This window comes from Lepidochelys kempii, chromosome 3 (assembly GCF_965140265.1).
Source record: "Lepidochelys kempii isolate rLepKem1 chromosome 3, rLepKem1.hap2, whole genome shotgun sequence".
NCBI classification, from domain to species: Eukaryota; Metazoa; Chordata; order Testudines; family Cheloniidae; genus Lepidochelys; species Lepidochelys kempii.
Genome location: NC_133258.1, coordinates 167485428 through 167511043, shown reverse-complemented (window position 1 = coordinate 167511043; position 25616 = coordinate 167485428). Strand labels below are relative to the sequence as shown.

The 25616-nt window shown below is 43.7% G+C and overlaps 1 protein-coding gene across 1 annotated transcript in view; it reads right to left on the bottom strand.

Moving 5' to 3' along the window:
- The window catches only part of KCNH1 (potassium voltage-gated channel subfamily H member 1), a 312972-nt gene that overhangs the window by 273544 nt on the left and 13812 nt on the right, over positions 1–25616 (bottom strand). Inside the window, exons 2-4 of the mRNA XM_073335290.1 lie at positions 23006–23129; positions 22656–22762; positions 8235–8363 (exon numbers count right to left, since the gene is read on the bottom strand). Coding sequence (XP_073191391.1) covers positions 8235–8363; positions 22656–22762; positions 23006–23129 — 360 coding nt within the window. The remainder of the gene's footprint in view (positions 1–8234; positions 8364–22655; positions 22763–23005; positions 23130–25616) is intronic.

The following is a 25616-nucleotide window of genomic DNA, read 5'->3' as shown; positions in this document are numbered from 1 at the left end:
GAAACTTTACAAATAAATTCAGCCTCTGGCAGACACCTGGTGAGGAAAATTTCAGTCAAACAGTTAAAGTTGGGCAAAGTTACAAGCAACTGTAAACAGGATCATGTAAAGAGAAGTGTCATGCAATCTTAACTATACAAGCAAAACTGGTAGTATTGCCTATAATGAGACTGCAGGCCCAATTCTCCTCTTGCTTATTCCAGATTTACATCATTGTAACTGTTGATTCCATTGGAATCTCCGCTGATTTACAGTTGGAAGAAGAATCAGGCCCTGTGCCTGAAGAGTGCATAAGTATGTGAGTATGCCTTAAGCAGAGCTGAGCTTTGTGAAATTTTTACCGTAGAACAAAGGGTTAGTAAATATCATTAAATTTTACAGAAACTTAAGCAACGCCATGAAGATGCAAAGCCTATCAAAATGGCCAAAACTTATATTATGCTTTTCAAGTAACATTAGCAATTATGAAGCTGAGAGATTCTCTCACTTTTCTTCATTTCTGTCCCTTATTTAAAAAGGGCTGGGAATATTCTACAGTAACGGTCTAAACCCTAATGCTTACTGTAGCAATACTGCTGTGTTTGGGGCAATTAGTGTAAAACACCATCCTTTCATTTTTAAATGGAAGAAAAAGAAAATTGTGGAAACTCCAGCATACACAGTGGTTCTATATGTTGCATCAGAGACAACACTGGCATCAACAGTACGTACAGTGGAATGCTCATTTGTCTCTCAGTACCCTAAGAGGAAGGAATCCCTCTTGATCTTGTTCCAACATATTCCTACAGAAACCTGAAGGAAGACATAAACTGCCTGCAGGTACGCAGACATTTAGGGCAAGGACTGATTACTCTCATTAGTCAATGAAGACAGACCAAGAAGTGATGGACTTAAGTTACAGCAGAGAAAGTATATATCAGAAAGACATTCAAACTAAGAGCCATTAGGCAGTGGAACAAAATGCAAAGGAAGAGTGGAATCACAGCATTGGAGCTCCTGAAGTCTAGATTTGACACATATTTAAAAAAAAAGGTATAATGGCATCAGTCCTACCATGATGAGGGGGAACAGACTGGACCACCTAAATTAAAGAGTTGTTTTCTTCCCCAAGGTGATAGGGATTTTCCTATACCTGAAAACACCCACTTTTTTCCTCTGAAAAAAAGAAAAAAATTCAAATTGTATTACGTGAAACTCAAGACACTGCTGGTGCTGCAATATCCAGGCATATTAATGCAAGCCCCACTAGCACAAGTCTCTCTGACCAGGCTGGGCGGCGCTCTCCCAGTTGTAGCATGGAAACTGTGTAAACCGATTGCTGATCTCACCAGTTTGAGAGGCACAAACACTCTGTGGGGGCCGGGCCAGACCAGGAGCTCCAGACAAGCCTGGCAACTGACCGCAGGCACCAGAAAGCCTGTTCATGGCCAGAGCTGCCCCAGCATATGAGTTGAACCTGGACAGACCTCATGTTTGAGAGGAGGAGTTACCTGGCCAGAGCCCAATTGCCATGCCTGGGTCACCAACTTCAGGCCCCAAAAAGCATCTCTGAGCCTTCACATATGAACTGAGCCTGGGCAGGGGTGGTTTTGTAGAAGACACCTGGAAACAGAGAGTCAGGTTACAGCAGCCACAGGGAATGCAGCCCAGAAGTTTCACCATGCAGCAGCAGGGGAGACTCCATTTTGTCTTACCTGGCCAGAGGACTTAGGACTGACCCCCAACTCCACAAAGGAGAGACTGAGCCCCAAGACTCTGCTTTGCTTGTGAGGACTGACTTCCAGCTGTGCCTGGTAAGCTGCCTCTGCATTGGGGCCCTTCCCTTGGAAGGGGAGAACTATCAGGTTACCAGGAAAGCGTGTCAGCCCTTTTCACTGAGCTCCAACAACAAGCTGCGGCCTGTGGGAGACTTTTGAGGCATTTTGATATTCTTACGTAGTTCATGGACATTGCATGTTCATTGCTGGGGGATTGGCTGGTTACTCAATTATTTGATATCCTGGATTCTCTGACCTGTTCCCTTTCCATTCTGTTAATATACTGCTATACATTCTGTGACTAATATGTCTGATGGTCCTGGATTTCCTGTAATTATACATTGTAATGTCCCAGAGGTCATAGCCGTTGTCTGTTAATTTATGAATTGGGCCATTAGGTGAACGCACTGACTGCAAAAGAACCCAGGCCTCACTGGTCCTAAGGTGGGTCATTGACATTTCACGTACCACATGCTGGGTAATAATAGGAGAGGACTCCATGTTTCTAAAACTAACCAGGATCTTAATTAAGAGAACTATTTACAGAGATGCTGTAACTGCAGCTACCATTCCAGCCATGTGCACACAGACTGTCTTCATGGTGTCACCGCCACCATCCCTCCTGTAGCCTGTGCTCTTTCCTCCAAGTTCCATGCAGACTGCTACAAGCAAGGTCCTCAAGAGGGAAGAATAAGGGTCTGTATCACTTTTGGAAACCAGAGGTCCCCCAGGATGGAGCTCCATAAGCTTAGTGACTCTAAGAGTCCCTGTTATATAAAATGCATGTTATGTTTTTAACAGAGTCCTCCTTGTGCTCAGTGCAAATTTCAATACACTGTAGTATTTAGGTACAAAGATATAAACAGTCTTCTTGAGAATTCCCAAGTGTCCTTGAGAAGGTGGGCATCTATCCTTATGGAGGCAGTGTGGTCTAGTAGACACAGCACTAGATTGGGGGTCAGGAGATGTGAATTTTATTACTAGCTTTGCCACTGACCTACTGTGTGACCTTGGGTAAGTCATTTCACCTCTCTGTGCTTCTGTTTCCCCTCCCACCATTTGTTACTCTTGTGAATCTAGACTGTAAGCTCTTTGGGGAAGGGATTGCCTCTTACACTGTGCACAGTGTTCCGCACAACAGGGTCCCAAGTCTCAGCGAGGGCCTATGGGCACTACTGTAATACAAACAATTTTTTTAGTCTTCCTTTTTCAAACAGCCAACCACGATGCAAATGGTGGTTGCAGAGTACTTTTGGAACTTCTAGTATGCTTCAGATCTGTGTTAGGTCTGACTTCTTTCTCAAAAAAGTTGAAATAGTGTGTTCCACACCCACATCTCAGAAATGGAGGAAGAGTGCACCCAAGAAGTCTTCTCATCTTTTTCCATTTTAATTTTTGTTCTCTGAGCAAATGGCAAAGACAATTTACCCTGCAATCTTGCATGTTTTTTTTTTCAGCAGCTAGAACAGGATATTCTGTGGTTTCGTTTTCAGATACAGAATCAATAGCAATGAGTAGGAACACATTTTTCCTGAATGGACACTTATAGCCACTGTTGGGTAGGTTCTCAGGTTCAACCAACCGTCCTACATTAGTGACAATGTTATTTCTTTAAGCTTTTCCTTTTGTTTTCCTCCTGTTTCTTCATTTGCAGCATCGGGTAGTGGACCAATGAGTTTCATTTGGTCTGAAGAAACTGATACAGGACGAAACACACTTCAATCATTTCTTTAGATAGTTTGATTTGGGCTACACTGAAGGTGAAGATCTTGGCATAAAAGAATGTTTCAAGCTCTCTTATTAATATCAAGTTTTTCCTTTCATTTGTCTTTACACCATCATTACCAAGGAGTTTTGCTGCTTTTTGATGTTGAAGAGAAGAGAAAAGAGAGATTGCTTAATACGAAAGAGCTGCTAGAATGCCTGGAACAGGGACTTACATTATTACTGCAGCTAGGTTTCAATGAGAACAACAGCATCGAAAAGATCTATTTGCAGGATCATCAAACTCAATGTTTTCCTCTTCCACTTTAAGAGATGAAGTTTCATTCAATGGCACATTTCATTTTCAAACAAATTGGAAGAAGCCAATTTTCTGAACTTCGAGAGGAACCTGGTCCCTTTGTAACTTGCTTCGAAAACATGACAATGTTTACATTTTATTATAGAAGAATTATCAGTTTTCATTATTTCAATTCATTCAGTTGTTTCCTACCACTTCCTTCAGCTTACTCAAGATGAATCACATCCTTTCATATGTTGAATACTATAGTAATTACTAAACACTAGCCAAGCTGAAGCATTGATCAGCAACTTTGAGTTACTAGAGTTAGAATTAAAAGCCACTGCCTCATAAATTTAACATTGTGAAGAAAAGTAAGATGGGGTAACCAGATTTGTATTATCAGATTACCATGTCATCTGCATTCAGAATTGTCTGGACTCAAGCAAACCAAGCTCCTGAACAGTTCTCATTTCCATCTATTCCCTTCTCTTCAAAATCCAATTATAGCTGACTTCACCTCTCTCCAATCATCAGTGACTCTGTTCAATCCCATTCCCATCTAAATTTCTGGAGAGTTCTAAAACATTATTTGTCCTAATGGACCTAAGAAGCATAAACAAGAGTCTTTATGTTCTCATCACTTCTCTGTACATACAAATCCTATTTGCATGCACAAATTACCATGCCCCTAAAACTGTGCATTCAAATGTAGAGATCATTTTGAATATCTCCTTCTCAGAGTGCTCCAAACCTCATGTGACCATAAACCAAAAGGGCAAAAGAACAGACTAGTTTCAGACATTCTAGAGGGCCTGCTGTGAGGCCCACATAAAATATCAAGTGCCATATTCAGCCATAATGTAACTCAATCAACTTGAATGGAATTGCACACAGGCTAAATACCCCCCCCCCTCAAATTTTAAGAGGAACGTGTGTGGGGAGGTAGAAAAATGTATTTATATCTTCAAACACCACTGACATATAGTATTTTTCAAGTAGCTATATTTGGTGTGTGCTATTTTTAAAACAGCTATGTTTAAAAGCAAATTTACTTAAATCTCCACGGCAGTCATACATTATGCAGTATTAAAAGTGAACGAGTTCTTTGAACCAGAAAACAAAAGACCCTATCATTAGAAGCATACCTAGTATAAGACTTCCATTTTTCAAATGTCAGGCTTTTTAATGTCTGATTATTAGGGTGTTTATTAAAATGAATGGGTGGTCTCAGCACCATTTGCATCTCTGCCTTCCTCTACTCATCTCAGATAACAGCTGCCTGTTCACTTTTGCACACATGTCAATCTCCAGTCATTGGTGCAAGACACACACACCCCCTTCCGTAAGCCACAAGCACGCTAACAGCTCAAAAAAAAAAAAAAGTGCTTGAAATTAAACATTCAATAGTGGGCTACTAAGACATTCATAGCTAAGTGTGCTCAGGCCAAGCCAGAACCTGCTCTGTAAATGGGCAGAGATAAATAGACAGCTACTCTTTGCATAAGATAACAATGCTTCCATAAGCAGAGCTACAGGGCCTGATTTCAAATGATCAGGCACCTAGGGCTACATCCACTGCATATGAACCGACACATAACTGCACATGGAAATGAGGTCTTTGCACATGTAAAGGGACTATTAGGCGTTTAACTGGAGATTTTCACTGGAAATAACTGAGGGTGCATGCACAATCACACTAAACTAGAGGCTTTTTATAGGAAATTCTGAAAAATTATTTCCCACAAGGAGTTTTCATTTTTTCCAGCAACAAACAACAAAAAGCACCCGATGAAGTGAGCTGTAGCTCACGAAAGCTCATGCTCAAATAAATTGGTTAGTCTCTAAGGTGCCACAAGTCCTCCTTTTCTTTTAACAAAAAGCTGAGATCCAAAAGTCATTTTCAATAAAAACTTTCACTTTGGGGTTTCCTGTTTTTTTGTAGAAAATCAGGAACATTTCTACTCAAATGAAAATTTTCTGCAAAAGTTCTCTTTTCGGTCAAAAAGCCATTTTTCATTTAAAATATGTTGTGATCAGCGCTACAGTAAATGTCAATACAAGTTTGTATGTGGCCCAAAGAATGTGTCCTCTTCAAAATTCAGACCCCTGAGGTTTATTCCTTGAAGATTCTTCTGAAATCATAACCAGTTTTTCTACCTCTCACAACTTCCAAAAATATTCTCATTCCCCTCCACAACCCTGTGAGTCACCCACCAGACATGCAACTTTTTCATGCAAGATATGAAGGCTCAATAAGCTCTACTAATAAATATGTGTATAAAAGTCTCTAAGTGTCTGACAACATGCATTTCTGTATGGCGTTGGGCTTTTAATTAATCAAATCATTGCAAATATACTGTGTGTAGGGACAGTGTGGAGCTATCCTCTAGGAAGAGGCACTAGCAGGGAGTAAAAAGACTTGGAAATAAATTAAGGTTTATGAGAGTATCTCCAACTTTATTACCATGGTATCACATCTTCTGACTTGCATGTGTAGAAATAATGGGTTTTCCACTCACACCAACACAAAACTGGTAGAACTTCATTGACTTCAGTAAACTTGGGACTAATATTTGGAAGACTTACAAATAACATCATGTAACTTTTGTTATGTGAAGAAACAGCACAATCTGGAGAATGAGTGTAGGGTTGAGAGTCAGCAGCTCTCAAATTTTAATCCCAGCTGTGCCACAGGCTCACTCTGTGGCCTTGGGCAAGTCACTCCATCCAAGTCTGAGGAGGATTTCTGGGGAAGTTGTGGGTGTTTAGCCCCTCTGAAAATCAGGCCACCTTTACTTCCATGCCTGGTTTTAGGCACCCAAATTTCAAAAATCTGGCACTTAGGTGTCTGCCTCCGTTTCCCCATTTGTAAAATGAACATAACACCCACCTAACTTGGATGCTGTGTGGATAATTAGTTTAATCTCTGTACATTGCTTTGGACATGAAACTGCTAAGCATCATCACCACCACCGTAAGTATAGTACAATCTGGGAATCCAACAGGTGCAACTTCTTCAAATGTTTGATTAGAGTTTTCTTTCTCCTACTTACAAAATCAAATGTGTCATCTTCAGAGAGAAAACAAATCTTTGCTCCCGAGTCCATAGCTTACTAGCACATTAGGCTCTTCAGCAGAACGTTGGTTTCAGCAGAAGTGCAGGAGAACTACAGGCTAGTATCACTCCTGAAAGAAACTCACTTCATTGCCTGGTTAAATGCACTTCATTCCCAGTGAATAATCTAGAGCTAGCTTTACTACCTAATACTGATTTATCTCTGCAGTCAGTTCTTGTCAGAGAGAAGTGAAGACCACGAGGTGCCTGGCAGAAAGCTATTTTCCATGGGACAGACCTTTCTGACTACAAAACCCACTTTCTAATTTGATTAGAGCAACAAAAAAACCAAACACACATAGCAATAAAAAGAAAATCATTCAATACAGGTTGGCAGAGAGTCTATTTTTAAAGATTGTTCTTCATTAGCGATGGTGACAGGTGTTTCCACTTTGAGAAATACTATATTTTTAAAATAAAATGTAAATAAATTCAACTTCCTGTTAAGTTTTATACTACAGATATTATTGAACACTAAAAAGAAATGCGATCAACAAGAGAACTTGCATTATGTACCTCTTGCCTCCGAGGATTCATCTCCCGTTATAAACTATTCTCCTTCAAGCTCATATATGGCTCTGCACGGACACAGGAATCTACCCATAAATGTGCAGGATCAGAGCCTTGCTGAAGGGCCACAGCTTCTGGGGTAAAACTCAGCAATGGATTAACAGCATGCAGCAACTCTATCTAACAGTTTAGGCCTGATCCAGCTCCCACTGAGGTCACTGGGAGTCTTTTCATTGAGTTTCATGGAAACTGGATCAGGCCCTCATTTAGGCAGGTGGAATGAAATTACCCAAATCTGGGCTAGATTCCAGCAATAGGGTTAATGCCTCTGCTGTTGCACAGAGTGCCAACAGATCTGAAAGAAGCTGAACAGCCCCCGTTCCCACTGAGGACAAAGGATTTGTGTTGGCTCAGTGCCTCAGAGAAGGGACTCAGCACCCTTCACTAGTTATAATAATGATAAGTGGTCGAGATCTTAGTTTTACAGTTCATCCAAAAGCTGGCACTTGTAACAACTCTGTGCCCACATAATACCATGCTGAGGCATTAGTCAGAACTGAATTAAAAGGAAAAGCACCACCCACTGGATCCCCAGTCCCAATTTCTAACAGTACTTGGATTTTTCCTTAGTGGTCACCCATCCAAGCACATACCAGAGTCAATCCTGCTTAGATCGTTCTAAAGCTTGCAGTCATTCCACATGGGGCTGTGCTTGACACTGCATGGTTGCCACTTGTTTTAAAGTCCAATTCTTAGTGTGGGTATTAGAGGCCTTCAGTTAATTTCACAGTCAACATGCACCAAGAGAAGCAGCACAATGCACAATTATATGACAAGAAAGACAAACCTTTACACGAATCATCCTCAATGGGCTGTTTGAAAGCTGTTATGTCACTGAAAGTGCAAAGAAATAAAACCACTTTATCCTGTTCATTTCGAATAGGAGCAATTTTCACAAAGAACCAGACAGGTGTCCCTGCAAAAAAAAAAAAAAAAAAGTTGATCAATAGTAGACAGAACACTGAATGTGATATTTTTAAAGTTTAGACTTTAAAAGAAGCCGTTTGTGACTATTACTGTTTCGCAAACACCCCAAATGTAAAATGACAGAGCAGCTGTGAGGGCAGCTGTAGTCTCAACTCTACCTCTGATTTGTTGTGTGATCTTGGACAAGTCACTTACCCCTCTTTGTGCCTGGAGTTTCCTATATGCAAAATGGTTAAAATAATTTTTATCCACATTTATAAAGTGCTTTGAGATCTACAGATGAAAACATCCCAGGTGCAAAGGCCCAATCCCTGAGACCAGTTGAGCTGTTCTCGGAGCAGAGGACCTGAGTAAGGGGCAAAAGTTATATACCACCTTGATATCATACACCCCAGCATTGGGATGGCTGGAGGTCAGTTTGGCTCTAAGTTACGCCTACCTGCAAGAGTCCCCCGGGGCCATTCTGGCAGTCAGGGAGGACCAAAGTACAGTCTTGGTCCAGCCATGCCCCCAATGCCAGGAGCTGTGAGGAAGATGGCACTGGACTGGCTATGCTAGCTCTGTGTTACCGAAAGATTCCTCTGTGCAAAGGAAACATTCTGCTGGCCACTCAGGCCATCTCAACGTCTGCTCATTCTGATGATGCTCTCACTTACCCCAGTATAAAGCAGGAATAACTCCAGTGAAGTCAATGGAGTTACATCAGAATGCAAGTGATCAGGATTGGGCACACATATTGTGACTAAAAGTGACACTTCAATATAGCTGTGCTTTGGTAATTACCTAAATGGATTAAGTGCTAATGACAGCTCTGAAGATTGGAGTCCTCTGCTTATCACAGTAAAGATATCACACAGACAGCAGCCATACCAGCTGCTCTGCCAGAGTACTTCAACTATGACAGACAAACAGACCATCTGTATAGGGGAGAGGGTAATTCAATCTTCAGGTCCATTTAATCCCTGGTGTTTCTGCTGAGGCTGCCAAAATAATGTCAATTATAGTAATGGGGTCCCTGTCCACTAGCACCAGTACTGACCTCAACAGACTCGTTTCACACAAACCACAGCTGTCAGATGTTCGAGACTTTTGGGTATTAGCAGGCTGAAGGGCTCAAACAGAGCCAATATGTGCCCATATACCATACCAGCTCCTCCGTGAAGCTAGTCTTTCCCCCCAGAATCTCAGCTTTCTTCTAAAAAGAAAACGTACGTCTCCAATGGTTATGGTTGTGACAGAAACCTCAAGAGGGTGAACCAAGCGTAACCCATGCAGAGCTGTCCGAGTGATGCTGCAGAGAGTCTGGAATGTTAGCTCTAAGAGGTGTGAGCTGTCCCATTCATATCAGTGAGGAGTTAACCAAGCTACCTAAAGATGGTGATTTAGAAGTCACTTACTTCACTGTGCATATAAGAAATCAAAGGGCAGATTCACAGATCTACATAATTCACCGAGAGAGAGGTCCCATGTTGGTGTCACTTGGTGTCACAGTGAGTGATGCTTGGGAGATACCACTAGTTATTTCCTCAGCCCTAGGGGCCTAGCACAGCCCATGGGTATATTTAAGCTCACAGAGGGTAACCAAGTTTTAGAAGCCCAATGGAGCTCAAAGAGCTGCACAATTATATTTTGACCATCTGCACTACCTACAGCAAGTAGCATCTCATTTTTACACCTCACATGGGTGGAGCCTGGAAGAGAACCACCTCTTCTCCACCATATGACCCCTACCTAGGTTAATTTGGTTCCAGCAACCTGAAGATGAGAGAGGCATATCGCTTTACCTATCAGCTGAACTATTCAGGTTTTATTTCAGAGTACAGACTGTATTTACATGATAGTTCATAATTCAGTCAGATGTTAGTAATGACTGTGACTACTCACGGCTCCCAGAGGAGCACAAGGCCCTCAGGAAGTTCACAAATTGTTTATTGAAATAAGCAACGGGCAATTTTCCCACTGTGCTAATGGGTATGAAGCATGGTGCTCTTGATGCATCACCCAGCCTTCCCCCAGCCTCTGCATGTAGCAGTCTTCCTAGGCCACTGAAGTTAAAGCTCAGAGGCCCATAGACAGTTTCCGTGAATGAAACTCAAATCCTTAACACATCCTGCTGTGCCTGGATATTGCAGGCAGCATCAGACATCGAACAAGCTTCCAGACCATATGTGCTGCAAGCCCTGTGAACTTCAGGGTAACTGAATGATGGAGTCTCTGATTCAAAAAGCATGGTAAGCCAACAGATGGACTTTGAGTTACTGAAGGCCGTCTGGGGAGAAGTGTTGGAGCTACAGAAATTTAAGGGCTTTATATGAAGAAAGGCACTAAAGTGCCTGAGCAAGCCTTAAACAAATAAATAAAACCTGAAGCAGTTACAAAATAGTGACAACAGAATAAATGCCCCAGTAAAAATCATTAGCAAGTTATTAATTAACCTAAAGAGTCTCATCTACAGAGAAGCCAGAATCTTTTTGTAACATTTTTTCCCTTTGCACTCACCTTTCTATACTTTGATCCTTTCTTAGCCACAGCCCTAACTCCCACCCAGTTTACCATGCACGTGTATTCCTTCATCCTTTCCCATCTGGCCTTCCTCCTACCTTCATGCATGCATTATCCCCAGTATGACCAAATGCACATCCAACTCTCCACCACGCACCTTCATTTGTTCCATCACACCCCATGTGCATACCCACTCACTTGTGTTCCAGCTTCTCCTACTCCTTTGCATACTTAGGGCACGTCTACTGTGCAGCTGGAAGGGAGCCAATCTCCCCTGATAGCCAGCGGTTACTAGCTTTTTGCACAAATGTTTTCTTTCATCCAGAAGCACCCCAAATTGCCTTGTTGCACTGCAACCTATTGCCATGGTGCTAGGCTTACTTTTAAACCTTCATAGTATTTAGGTGGTGTCGTATACCCCGTTTCACCTCCACCTGTCATTTCTAAAACACCTTGGCATTTAGATATTGCATAAAAGCTAGAGAAAATAGTGGGTTCTCTCCAGAAAAGACAGGCAATTTACCCTCCTGCTCTGGTTTAAACATTGACTTCTTCTCTAGTACATGTTGCTTTTTTCTAGTGCTTTGGTTCTACAGAGGGACAAATTATTGAAAAGGTGATTTTTACAACATAAGCTGAATGAGGCAAGTGAATTTTTCTGCTTGGGAGGCTGTACCAGCCCATGGGTTTCTATCGAGAAGGTTCTCACTATGGCTCTCGCAGTTTCATATGTGTGTTCTTTCAATAATAACATGCCACATGAAAGTAACTGCTGGGGCTGGTCTCAGAAGAAGAATCTCTGAGACAGTGTGAGCTCTTTCTAAGGGCTTTATAGATCAGTACCATAACCTTGAATTGGATTTGGCAGCAAACAGGAAGCAAACGCAGTCTGTAGCATTCCTACGTAACATGCTTTGATCAGCTATTTCCTCCTTGTGACCTAGCACACCACATTATGCGCCAGTTACAGTTTCTTACTGAACGTTTTATTGTGAGCCAGGTAGAGTTTCTAGCTCTCTGTATCTAGGCCAGCAACAGCAGGGAACAACCAAATCTTCTTGCTGGCCAGAAATGAAAGGAGGTGCTTTTAGTAACTGCCATTATTCAGGTATCCTTTGGAGCACCACTAGGGCAGGATGGCACACGCCTGGGACTTCCCATGGCAAAACATGCTCATCGTCACAGAGCTGGTCTGGGTAAACCCTACTCCATTTCTGGAACTATATGTAAATAGCAACAGCAAAGATTATTGAATGGAAAAATCCTTTTAAGTGATTCAGTCCATCGCTGGAGATAACACACAGAAGTTCCCAGTGCTTTGTCCAGTCTCATTTTAAATGTCTCTGGGGCTAGGAGACAGGTACCGGGTAGAGGAATTTCTATAATAAAGTGGGGTGTGCTCATTTGCAAATGGTTACCCACAATGCTCTTGCTGCTCAGAGGTAACTGATAGCAGGTCTGAGATCTAAGTTGTAGGAAACATGGAAAGGTTTGGGTTAGCTTGTGGCTGTACCGAGTCCTTTTCTGCAGCCTGGTGTAATTATCAGAAGAATTTTACTTTTTAAAAACATTCAACAGTTTATTTTAATGTTAAACATGAAAGCTCTGAGTGTAAACTAGTAATAAATCAGGCCAGAAACAAGGATTTCAGCCTCTAAACAGGGAGACCCCACTCTATCAGTGTCAAAGCTGACGTCTCCGCTCAGCCAGACAGTCACTAGTGGCTCAGAAATGCCTCTTTTAATGCAGTGTTATTTTCAAATCCAGTCCACAATTTACACCTGCTGAGGCACACCTGCCAGCCTGATTTTTCAGAGCTCTTGTAGCTACCTGAGGGGAAATTCTCCTCTCGCACCGCTCTGCACTGACGTATGGCTGCGTACGGAGGCATACACTGTTTAGCAGTGTCTCTAACAGTGCAACTAGTTTCATTGATGTTTTGTTTTTAGTCTTGGCAAACGCTCTTCCTGGTGAAGATCAATGATAATACCAGGGCACAAACGATGAAGTAAACCCTCCTGAGCCAGGTTGACTTCTGTTATATTGGAATCAACAGTGAAGGAATCCAGTGCCTGCTTAATGGAATAGAACCAATTTTGTGGGGGAAAGGAATGTGAAGAGACAGGATGGTATTGTGGATAAGGTACTGATCTAGGTCTCGAGAGAGCTAGGTCAGTTCCCAGCACTGGCTTGGACAAGTCACTTCATCTCTTTGCGTCCCCATTCTCCAAATGTAAAAATGGGAAAAACAACACTTCCTTTCTCCTTTTTTCCTGTCTTGTCTATTTGGATTGCAATAGCTTTAGAGCAAGACTGTCTTACTCTGGCTAGGTACAGTGTTTAGCACAACGAGGCCTGATCTTGATTGGATCCCCTGGATGCTAATGTTCTGCAGAAGTGAGGCAGAAGCTCCCAAGTTCTATTGTTGCTTCTCACACTGTTTACAGTGCTGTAGCCACATCACTTACTTTCTCTGCCTGGTTGTGCTCATTTGACAGTAGGAGACACTAAAGGTGACTTAGGTCAGCGTAAAGGACCTGGTAGTGTAGACACATACATTAACAGGTCGACTTAAGGTGGCTTCCATCGACCTAACGCTGTAGTGTAGACCAGGCCTAAGTATCTACCTCCCTGGGCACCATGAGGATTAATTTATGTTTCAATAAGAAAGTCTGACCTCCTTCAGAGAATAGTACAAAGTAGGTGTAAAATACTGTGTTAGCTGTAAAAAGCCTAATCTTAAAAAGAAATCATTCTAGGCAATATTTATCTTTTGACAGAGTAAAACAAGACTGATGTGTAAACACGATGGAAATCATGTTTGATGGCAAAGATGGTGGTACTGAATTGGTAACTTTGGAGAAAAACAGCACTCACAAATACAACTTTCAGACAAAGTTCCAGTCACACACTCAGACAAGAAGGTATTACTTTGGTAGCTTTTACGTCCAAACACTATGGTGCTCGAAAAGCTAGAGCCACATGCAATATCTTCATCAATTACAGTGTGCAGTGAAGCAGACAGCTGAATTTCAGTTACTTAAGAAGTACAGCGGACCTTTACATTCTCCCCCTCAATATTTCACTAATGCCCTATCATTTTTACATTGTTTCTCAACCTGGCAGAGGCTGTGAATTTTGCCCAACCTTAATTAAAACACACAAACAATTTAACCGCGTGAGATCAGTTAGGGGGCTAGGCAAATGACATTTTCAAAACAAGTTTTAAGTATGAATAGAGAGGAGTATCTGACATTTGACTATGTAAGGTACATGCTCAAGCCTTACCATAGATTTTACCTCTGAACAAGCCGTGTGCAGTGAATGAGAACCAACCAGCTTAGTGTCTAACAGCACTCAGCACAGTGTGGTTATATTGATAGACTTTATGGTGCCATTTCCAGTGCTTTAAAAGCACTGCCTTCACATTTTCTGCACGAGGTGCCACTTTACACTAGTAAATAATGGGTCAATAGGTCAGATCTTTACATGGTAAGATGAAGAAAAACAAATTTCAGCTCCCTAAAGGTGAAGTCTCTGGACACAGAGGTTACTCGAGCGTGCTAGAATCCTGAAGGGTAACTAAAGAACAGAACTTGGCTTGGAACATGCTCCACTACTGCAACTGCTAGTCCAGTGGGGGCCCCACGCAGGGATATTTTGCGGGGGGGTTGCCCCACACACAACCCATATTAATCATTAATAGGGAGGTCCCCCCTTGAGCTGCTCAGTGCCCTAAGCAATTGTTTAGTCTGCTTATGCCTATTGCCAGCTCTGAGCACTACAGCAATTTGATACGATTTATGTTACATGAAGTTCCGGTGTGCTGTAGGGGACTGGAAGACGGGTAAATCCCAAGATTTCCCTTGCTTTTGCTTCAGATAAAAGAAACGAGGGAAGTTATCGGAAAGTGGCTCCACAGTGACTACATTAGAGAAATTGTTTGATGGTAGCTCATTCTTGCAAACACATTATCCAGGTAAAGTTGCTGTTGGGGACACTGGGCATGGCCACTAGGTAACTCGAGGGGATGGAAGACCATGAGTGTCGAGGAAGCCCCCTCGCACTAGGCCCAAGTGTCCTTGGCCCCCCATGGATACTTAGGGCAGCTTGCTATTGGATAAGTATGCTGAAGAAAGGATGTATAAAAGCCTGTGTAACTTCCTGCTCTGTGTCCAGGATTTGAGATTCTATTCTCCCTGTACCTTCTTTGAAGCTTCTAATAAACTTTTCTGCTTCTCCACCCCCTTGTGATTATTGGGTGATGCATACCGGGCAACGAACCCCTGCTGTTGCTTGCCTCTGGCACTGGGTGCCGGCAACATTGCCATGGTCAATGGGGACTTGGTTTATCAGTTTTATGAGTCCTAGCCTGTGACAGAAGGCTGGGAACCAAAAGCTGAGCCAGCACTCCGGTCACTTAAACACCAATTAATTTCCCCCAGGGTGGACCTGGCAGGGCCAAATTAATGGATTAGAAGGGCTGGTGGAGGACTACCAAGAGAAATGGCCTGTTAGCACAGGAAGTATAAGGCAGCACAGGAAGGTGGGGAGAGAGAGGCAGGAAGGAGAGATCTCTGGGTAGAGAGATCTCTTCCCTCTCCTCCTCGGCGGAGAACTGAGGAGAGACTGAAACTAAATAACATGGTGTATGGATTGGTAAGGTAGGGGAATAGCAAGTGTAAACAAAACACCCCAGCACAGTTTAATAACTGAAGGCCTCAGAGTCTGTGTAGACAGATCAGACAGGAGCAGGATGTCACCTGGTGACATAGCCATATTAGTTTGACCTTCCTGAGATGAACTGAAGTTAGGCGTATGCAGTGATGAGCTGCCAAAATCTTAACAACGGGTTCCTTCCTCACCCCACGAGGAGGTCATTGCCGACTCCTGCCCCATCCAACCCCCTGCGTTCCTTGACGCCCCCCGCCCCCGGACCCCTGCCCCATCCACCCCCCTCCCCTGTCCCCTGACTGCCTCCAGAACCAAGCAGGAGGATCTCGTGGGCCACCATAGTGGGTGCCCACCCCACCCCTATGAGCCAGAGGGACCTGCCAGGGGGTGAGGTGGGGAGTCCCAGAGGTGCTTACCTGGGGCAGCTCCCAGGAAGCATCTGGCAGGTCCGTCTGGCTCCTAGGGGCGGGGAGCGTAACTAGGGGGGGAGCGGCTGCTCCCCCACTGATCACTTCAAAAGTGACCCCTTAGGCACCAACTCCAGGGGTGCTCCAGGGCTGGAGCACCCACGGGGAAAATTTGGTGGGTGCAGAGAACCCACCGGCAGCTCCCCGCCCTGCGCCCAGCCCCAGCTCACCTCACGTCTACTCCGCCTCTGAATGCACCGCTCCGCTCTGGTTCTCCGCCCCCCTCCCCTGGCTTCCTGCGAATCAGCTGTTTGGCGGGAAGCCTGGGAGGGCTGAGAAGCAGGTGGCGGCTTCCTGCTCAGGCCGAGGGTGGCGGAGGTGAGCTGGGGCGGGGAGCGGTTCCCCCGCGCACCTCCCCGGGTTACCTGCTGCAGCGTGGGTGGCCCTCCTCGCACCCCCCCTGGCCCCAGCTCACCTCCGCCTCCCTGGGCCTGAGCAGGAAGCCACCGCCTGCTTCTCAGCCTGCCTCAGCTTCCCGCGCAAACAGCTGCTTCGCAGGAAGCCTGGGGGTCGGAGAAGCAGAGCGGGGCGGTGCGTTCAGGGGAGGGGGAGGAGGAGGAGGTGGAGGTGGAGTGGAGGTGAGCTGGGGCTGGGGGTAGGGCAGGGAGCTGCCAGTGGGTGCTCTGCACCCACCAAATTTTCCCCTTGGGTGCTCCAGGGCTGGAGCACCCATGGAGTCGGCGCCTAAGGCGCCACTTTTGGCCGGTTAAATTTAGAAGCCCTTTTAGAACCGGGTTGTCCCTCGCAGAACAACCGGTTCTAAAAGGGCTTCTAAATTTAACAACCGGTTCTAGCGAACCGGTGCAAACTGGCTCCAGCTCACCACTGGGCGTATGTATTTTACAGGGAATGAAAGGGAGTGGGTTTGTGATATAACAAGACATTGGGTTAGAATCACAGCTAGATAATCCTCAGCTATGCCAATTTATAGCAGCTGAGAATGTGACCCACTGTGACTCGTCCTTCACTTTCTCCACCCTCTGCTCCCACACAATGGTTTGGACCAGTTCATAAATCACTACGTGGTCTATGCTGCAAACACTACAGGCCTACTGCACCTTGCTACCTATGGTTCTGCTTAAGTCTGCTGGGCACAATTCACCTGGTGCGGAGGGGGAGCACAAGCCCTATCCCTGTTTCAGTGATTTTAACCCTGTAGAAATTGGAGGGGCGGGGGGATTTCACCCTATAGAAAGCACTGTACTTATTTATATGCATGAGCAGAGTGTGGCCCCAAGTCATTCTTTTTGGGCTTCCATACCATTCTGTGTACTACCTGAGTGCCTTCTTGTGTATTGAGAGATGTACAATGGAAAAAATAATTTCATTAAACTTAATAAGCAGATAGCAATACTGGTGAAATTCACTCTACCCACATACAGCCAGGCATCAGGTTGTACACAAGTGAAAAGCACAGGATCCAGGGAGGTGAAATCCAGCCTCCCAACACAATAGCCACTACTTCAGCATATGTGCTGGAATATCAGTCACAGCTCCTCTGAACCACTTGGGAGAATACCAGGGCTGCCTAATCACAGAGCTTGTCGCCCATCCCTTGGCCTACCCCTTTGTGGGCCTAGCCAGAGCTGAGACAGACACCGCTTTAGGAGGAGACTCCCCTCTATAGCTGCAGCCCATCCCACCTTTCACAATGCTTCAGTGTGGTCTGTAAGCGGTACAAAGGTCCTTGCTCAGACCTGCACACCGGGAGAACATCTGTATCTGCTTATGGAGGTGAGTGATTACAGTAAAATCCCTTCCTAGGCCAAAAAACAGCACCCTCCGTATGCAGCTGAAGAAAAGCTATGTAATCTGAAGGTTTCTGTTAGCAGGAGGGAATCTTCCTCATTAAACTCCGGTAAAACTACTAAGCAGTATATTTTGCCTCTCAGGCTGGTGTGTTTAATCCTATAACTCTTATGTCTTTGCTCCTAAAAGTTTAGGCTAGTCTTCACCACTACAGCAATCTTCCTTTGAGGCCGCACCACCACATACTGGATAGTATCCATTTACTATACAAAAATGCCTTTCTAGCTGTTCAAATCTGGACAAAAACTTAGGCAAGTAAAGTACAGTCTTACAAAACCTAATACATAGTTGTTTCTGCTGCAAGGGAAGCAATGGAATAAAAGACAAACCTGCCCCTGCATTGTTCATAACCCAAATCCTAGAGCGTTCTATTAAGGTGTGGGAACCAGGAAATGAAACAGACGAGAAGTTACAAGTGGAATTTACTCATCCATTTTCATCTTCACACTGAGAGAAACGTAAAAAGCAAAACATACACTTCAAAGAGTGAAGAGTAAATTAACACTCAAATGGCTTTAAAAGTCGAATCTAATGGTATTATTGAGAACAGAGTATATTGGGCCAGATTCTCAGCTGCTGTAAATCTGCACAGCTCCCTTGACTTCAATGCAGCTGCAATCATTGCTTTAATTTTCCTTAAACATTCAGAACATTGACACCACTGCAAATCCAGCTTTAATAAAATAATGGCATTAAACTGTTCGAGCTTTTTCCTGAAGTTACTGTAAGCCTGTGTGTTGGCTCTGGGAGATCTAGGTTTACAAATTACCTTCAGGGGGCCAACTTCTCCCCTCAAATCCACCAGTGCCCCTCCACTGGGTTTCACCAGCATAACTATGAGGAAAATGTGGTCTCTTTACGCCCAAAATTTTAACTGCTTGCACTTCATCTGTAGACTTTCTGCAGTTACTGTTCTATAAAGCAATATCTTAAATAACCTGAATATGTTTCCACATATATATGCTGTACAATTAAGACCCCACCATACAGTGCTATGAAATCCTCTCCAAACCTTAAAGTTCAGTGAAGAGTAGTACTCCTGCATACTTATTTAGAGAAAAAGTACCAATACATGCTAACATGAAGGCAGGATACAGACTCACTGTCTTTAGGATACATCATAAAATGCTAGCGGCTAAGTCATAATTGTGACCCAGTGTAGGCTCACAGCCATTCTGTACTAGCGCAGTGATTGTATGAACTTGCCTACAATGACCACGGTTTTTTTGTTTTTTTTTTTAATGCTGCTAAGTAAATATTGACATCGAGTCACTGCTTTTGAGATTGTGGTGTCAGCAGTCTATGCCAACCCTGGTTAAATTATTAAATGACTTCCATCTATTGACTATACACCTTCTCCTGCTTCCATTTAAAAATCAATGGTTTAGGATCAGGACATACATCTCCCAAAACTGGAGTGTGAGCAGAGATGGGATTACCATTCGTAAAGCTATCATGTATGAAATGCATGTCAATATGCTGATTTGTCCCCAGTACCCACGTATGATACATCTGAAAATTTTGCTTTGTATTCCTTGTTTCCAGCTGGTAAATTACATTTTAAAAGAGCTAAGAATACATTAATTAAATGCAGAGGTAGTCTACACTTTTCAAACAAAATTGTTTAATGGTCTTTTTTCTAAAACAAATTTTCATTTTTTCAAAATATTCTGTTTATTCAGTAACAAAAATAGAACTATTTAATTTTTCTGCCCCCCCTCTCCCCCACCATTTCAGTGGCTAGGAGGGGAAAAGCCAACAAAAAGAGCAAAAAACAGGTTAAAAAAAAAGGTAGAAAACAGGAGGAACAAAATTAAAAAAAAGATGTGTTCAAAGCCAAAACTTTGTTGTGAAAAGTTTCAGAGGAAAAACTGTCCTTTTCAAAACCTGCTGAATGAAAGTTAATTTGAAAGTTTCCACATTTTTCATGCAATAGTCACCATTGTTTGATCAGCTCTACTTCAATATTTATCCAATATTAATTTTCCAAATACGCAACTGCTGTATTTACACAGGCCTATTATGTGATCACAAATGGAGGCTCAGGGTGCAGGGGAGAAAGGGTTGTGGTCTATGAAATAATGAAGTGGGGCGAGGGGAAGGTTAGCCAAAAGACAATCTCTCTTTTAAGAGGCAGTCCATGTTATGAAAATATTTGAGAACCTCTGCTTTATATGTTACATCTTGGTTCTAGTGATGTACAGGTTCTCTCTCAAGGTCTGTCTCACAGTAGACAGGTATCTCTAATATGACTAATGAGGTTGAAAAATGTACAGCTTTGTAATCAGGGGTCTGTGTTACACACTGAAAAGCAATAGGAAACAAGATCTATTGGCCTCTAAGAAGTGGGATCCTTCATTAAGTTACGCCAGTGTGCGGTCATTTACCTAGATCTTCACTAGAGTTAAATACCAGATTTAACTGCTGCCTCTTCCATGCACCTCCCTTCTCCAATGGCCTGAAAGTCCTTCAATGCAGCAGACCCACCACAGTGCCACTTTTTTGACCTGGCAGGTGGTGAAGAGTCTGCACAGGGGAATGTGCTCCTCTCCTTATGGCTGTGTGCATGGGAGGGCTGGAGACAGGGAAGTGCTCGGTGCATCCCCCACAATGTGACTGCTTTAAACCTGCAGGGGGGGACAGCAAGAGTCCCCAGATGTGACTATAGCCCATACGCTGCAGCACTGACAGAAGAGTGGCTACATAGCTACTCAGTGCCGAGTCACTGGTTAATTGAAAGACGCCTCCTTCCTTCAGCCCCTCTTGGATACCCTGACAACTGCTCGTTTACTTGGCTTTGCATGCATGGAGGGGAGCTGTACTCCCTGTGGCTGCTAACTATTTTCAGCCTAGCAAGACTAGGAGGGAGGGATAGCTCAGTGGTTTGAGCATTGGTCTGCTAAACCCAGGGTTGTGAGTTCAATCCTTGAGGGGGCCATTTAGGGACCTGGGGCAAAAATTGGAGATTGGCCCTGCTTGGGGGTTGGACTAGATGACCTCCTGAGGTCCCTTCCAACCCTGATATTCTATGATTCTAAGACACAGGTAAACACTGGAGTCAGATGACACTGAGGAATGAAAGAATCACAAATGCTCAGTATTATTCAGCTGGTGCACATGGCTTTTCTACTGATTGGTATTAGCAAGGCTGTGCTCCAGGAAAGCACCCCAAGCCATGGTGCACTCTCAGACAGAACAGTGCCTCAGACTGCACGGTAACAGGCAGCATAACCAGAGGCTGGAGAGATTGGAAAGAAAAATAAGGTGGTTTGAGGATTATTTTGAAATGACGACAAAGGCCAATGAAGTGACATCAGCAGCCTTATAGGACTGATTAGATTCTTTTAGAAAACAAAGGATTGAGTGCACCCACAGATTGGCACTGGCATACAAAGCCCTTATTACGAGGGCCCTACCAAATTCACAGCCATGAAAAACATGTCTCGGACCGTGAAGTCTGGTCTCCCCCCATGAAATCTGGTCTTTTGTGTGCTTTTACCCTACCCTACACAGATTTAATGGGGGAGACCAGTGTTTCTCAAATTGGGGGTTCTGACCCAAAAGGGGATTGTGGGGGGACACATGGTTATTTTAGGGGGGTTGCAGAAGTAAGCATGCCATCCTTACTTCTGCGCTGCTACAGGTGGCGGCTTTGCCTTCAGAGCTGGGCTCCTAGCCAGCAGCTGCTCTCTGGCCACCCATCCCAGAAGTAAGGGTAGCAGTACTGCAAAATCACACACACACACACACACACACACACACACACACTAACCTTGTGACTGTGACCATTCCCCCCCCCCCCCCCAACTCCTTTTTGGGTCAGGACCCCTGTAATTACGACACCATGAAATTTCAGATTTAAATAGCTGAAATCATGACATTTACGATTTTAAAAATCCTATGACCATGAAATTGACCAAAATGGACTGTGAATTTGGTAGGGCCCTACTTATTACCTTTCAGTGGCCTATGTGAAGTGATTGATTCTCTCAGATGGCTACCCCACAGCTGGCCCTAATTGGCAGTTTCAGCAGAGAGACCAAGGACCAACTCTGCAGGGAGACTGGATTACCCTTCTCCATTGAGCTGGTTCCTGTAGGTCAAGGCTGAAGTGCATTGGCGAGACAAAGTAGGGAAGGTTACATTACTTACAGAACAAGTACAATACAGGCTGGTGCAAAGAGGTGATCTCCTCCCCATTAAATGAGACAATCAGCAGAGGTTCTTGCCTGGGAGCCCCCTGGATTTAAATGGGAAGCAGCTGCTAGCAGGGTTCTCTGTCAGGGATCTTTCCCAAGGGACAGATTCCCTCATTGATCTGACAGAGCCCAAATTTGTTAAACACCTGGGCTAGCTACAAAGCTAATCTTTTTAATTGGATATTTGGGACAGAGTTGGGTTGGTGGATTGCAAGTTGGAACCTCCGTAGGTTTGTATTTAGAGAGGTCAGGTTGGTTGGGTGGGTTTTGTTGTCATTATGGGATAGTCCATGTAGTATTATTTATTGAATTCTAATGTTGACATGCTGAAGTATTGTTCTGGAAGCTGAAGTAGTTGTAATATAAGTGTGAGCAAGTGAAGGCCTCAATCCTGCAATGTGATGCATGTGGGCAGACCCCTAAGCTCTTGCCTTGGCTGGGACTCTGTACAGGTAAAAGGGTTTGCCCTTATGGATCAGACTGCGGAATCAGGTATTAACATTAAATTTAATAAGACTGCAGTCTTCCAGGCTAGCAAACTGGCAGCTTTCACCAATATTAAAAACCACACAACCACCACCACCACTCCCCCGCCCTCCACTTTACCTAAAACACAAAAAAACAACTTACTGTTCTTTTTGTACATCAAGATTTCAAAGGAATTCATTTCGTAGTTCTCAAAAGTTTGCCGCACCTTGTCAATTGTGTCTTTGTCTGTCAGCTCCCCATACATAAAACTGCAAACAAACCAAGGAATTCAAGTAAGATATTGGAGAGACGTACAAAGCCATTTACTTATGGCGTGAAAGAGACAAAAATTGCCCTTGTTTGATGGTGTCCTATTATTTCACCTGCAAAGCATAACTGACAGATGCATCCTAGGGAAATTAAAGAGAAAAATGGAACAAACAGACTTTTTTCTCAGGGGACAACACAACACTACAAGTTATTTAATAGAAAGTAAATCTGCACTCAAATACCTGCAGGTGCTGCTTTTTTGCATAACTTCTGCTCTGTGATATCCTGATAGCTTGCAAAATCCATCATTGCTGTATACAATGGGCCAATCCACTATCTGGGCATTACCCAAGACAAAATTAGTATCTGTTTGAAAGAACACATTGGTTAGACAGTTAGATAGCTCTGTGGCTGCATTCCTATATATATTTATTTGTTTGGGGCCCAATCCCACTCACTTTACTCACATAGTATTCCTACTGACGTCAACAGGATTATTTGCAGATTAAATTCACTTTACTTGCATAAAGCCTGAGTGATTGGACTTTATGCAGGTAAAATATAGGGTATGGGGAGGTGAATCCCATCCCCAATCCAGGGCTAATATGGGATTACAGCACTGCTCCTCTTTCCCCTCTGTCCTCCCCTCTCCCCCGCCATTCACCAATCCAGCTCCACCCACTGGATAAGTGACCAAGACCTCTGTGCAACAGTTGTCTGGCATGTGCTCTGAATTTGGATTCAGTGGCCCCTCCTATTGCCTTCACCCTTTGCTGTTGTCGATTCTGACCTATCTGGGACTGATGCAAACACCTTTTTCCATGGCATACAGGGCCCAGAGCCCCACTAGCAGATTGAACATGGTGCTTAAGAGCAGGGCCAGATTTACATTTTTGCACCTGTAGGCACAGAATCTTCAGCGCCCCCACCTGCAGATGACCTTCGTGTTGCACCCAGTTTTAGAGAGGTAAGGTTCCCCTAGAATGCTGGGACCCCCAGGCATATGCCTACTGTGCCTAACTGGAAATCCGACCCCGTTTAAGGTCCTTTTGCGGGACATCCATGCCATGGTGAATTTTACTCAGCAGGAATATAGTGAGCAGAATTCACGCTTCAATGCTTACTACTGCTTTTGTAGAATTAATGTATCATTCAAACAATTAGCACATTGACTATTGTACATACAGCCAGATTCTCCACTGCCTTGGACCTTGCTCAGCCAGCTGCATCTGCACAAAGTGAGATAAAAAACACTACGCTCCACTCACTCATGCAGAGGAATCTAATTTGCTCTCATTTTAGCACTGACTTCTCGCAGGTATCAATGATGACACAAGGAGCCAGGCAGGGAAGAATCAGGCCCATCACCATTATGCAGGGTGGCTAGACATCCAAGTGAAATTAAACAAAGAACAAAAAGGGTTATCTAGGTCTCCATATTTGTATTTAAAGCACACTCTGTATTTATGGCAGTCATCAATGATTCCTGAAAGTAAAAGACTAAAGACAATTTAACTATTAATTGCGGGTGGGATTTTTTTCCTTTTCAAAATTTTGTAGCAAGCTTAAAATGGGTTTAAATAAAAAAAAAAAAAAAAGAAGTTCTTTATCCACTTACTTTCATTGCCCAATCCTACTTGCAATAGAAGTATCTGTATACACACTTTAGAGTGAAATATATTGGTAATAGATCTGCAGGACATCTTAACTTCTTTGTTTCTCACAACCATTTTAAATACCATGGCTTTTCTTAGGCAAAGCACCTTGTTCCAGAAGCACTACATGTGCGTTACCCCTCACTATGATTCACTAAAATAGTTATTTCTTCTTATTGTTTTTGCCTGAATCAAGTACTTTTGAGATTTTTTTTCGACTACGAACACTGCACTGTATCTTGTCTGGATACATTTTTTAAAAATCCATCAGGAAACAAAAAGCAGCAGTGAAATATGCAAATATGAACTTCAGGTCACATTCTGTCCCAGCATCAATGATTTTGATGACTTTACCCATTCATTTTAGTTTGACTATCATCTCCTCTTCCCAAAAAGGAAATTCTACTCCCGGAGCTGTGTACAGGAGCGTCTATTAATTTATAGGGTGGCTCTCCCCAGGCATCTGAGCATAGAACTTGGCTCCAGATAACAAGTTCTATAACTAGAGACCTGAATTTATCTATATCTATCTTAGGTACTTCTATGGCCCCCCAATACTATCATAGCTGAGTGCTTCACAGTCACAACATGCGTTTTACAGATGAGGAGCTAAGTGACTTGCCCAAGGTCACAGAGATGGAAGAGGGAACTGAACCCAGATCTACCAAGTCCCAGCTCAGCACCACAACCACTGAATGATCCTTCCTTTCCTTATCCAGCTCTATTGCCCCACTCCATTAGTGCTCACAAGGTGAGAAATCCATCTGTTGGTGAAGAGCCCACACAAAGCCTGCACACCACAGAAACCCCAGAGTACCCCATAGTGAGGATGTGGACCATGCTGCCATGCAATGACATCCTTGGAACCCCATGTGCACCAAGAAGTTCAGCTGTGCACTGGCTGTAGATATGGGGGTGCAGAAGGAGAGCTGGAAGCAGGATCCACATAGGCAAATATCCAGGAGCCCTGTGTGTAGCCAGTGGCCAGAAAGCATGACACAGGTAGCAGAGGGGGAGAGCTACACCCCAGCATCCTGCCCACTGGGTTGGGAAAGGGGATTCCATCCCACCAAACCCTGCTTGTTTCTTCAGTCCGTGGGCTGGGGGATTTCACCTTCATAGAAGAGAATGGAGCATCACAGAAAAATATGAACTTCTCTGCTTTCTACTGTACAGCCCTCCTCTCCGCATCCCACCT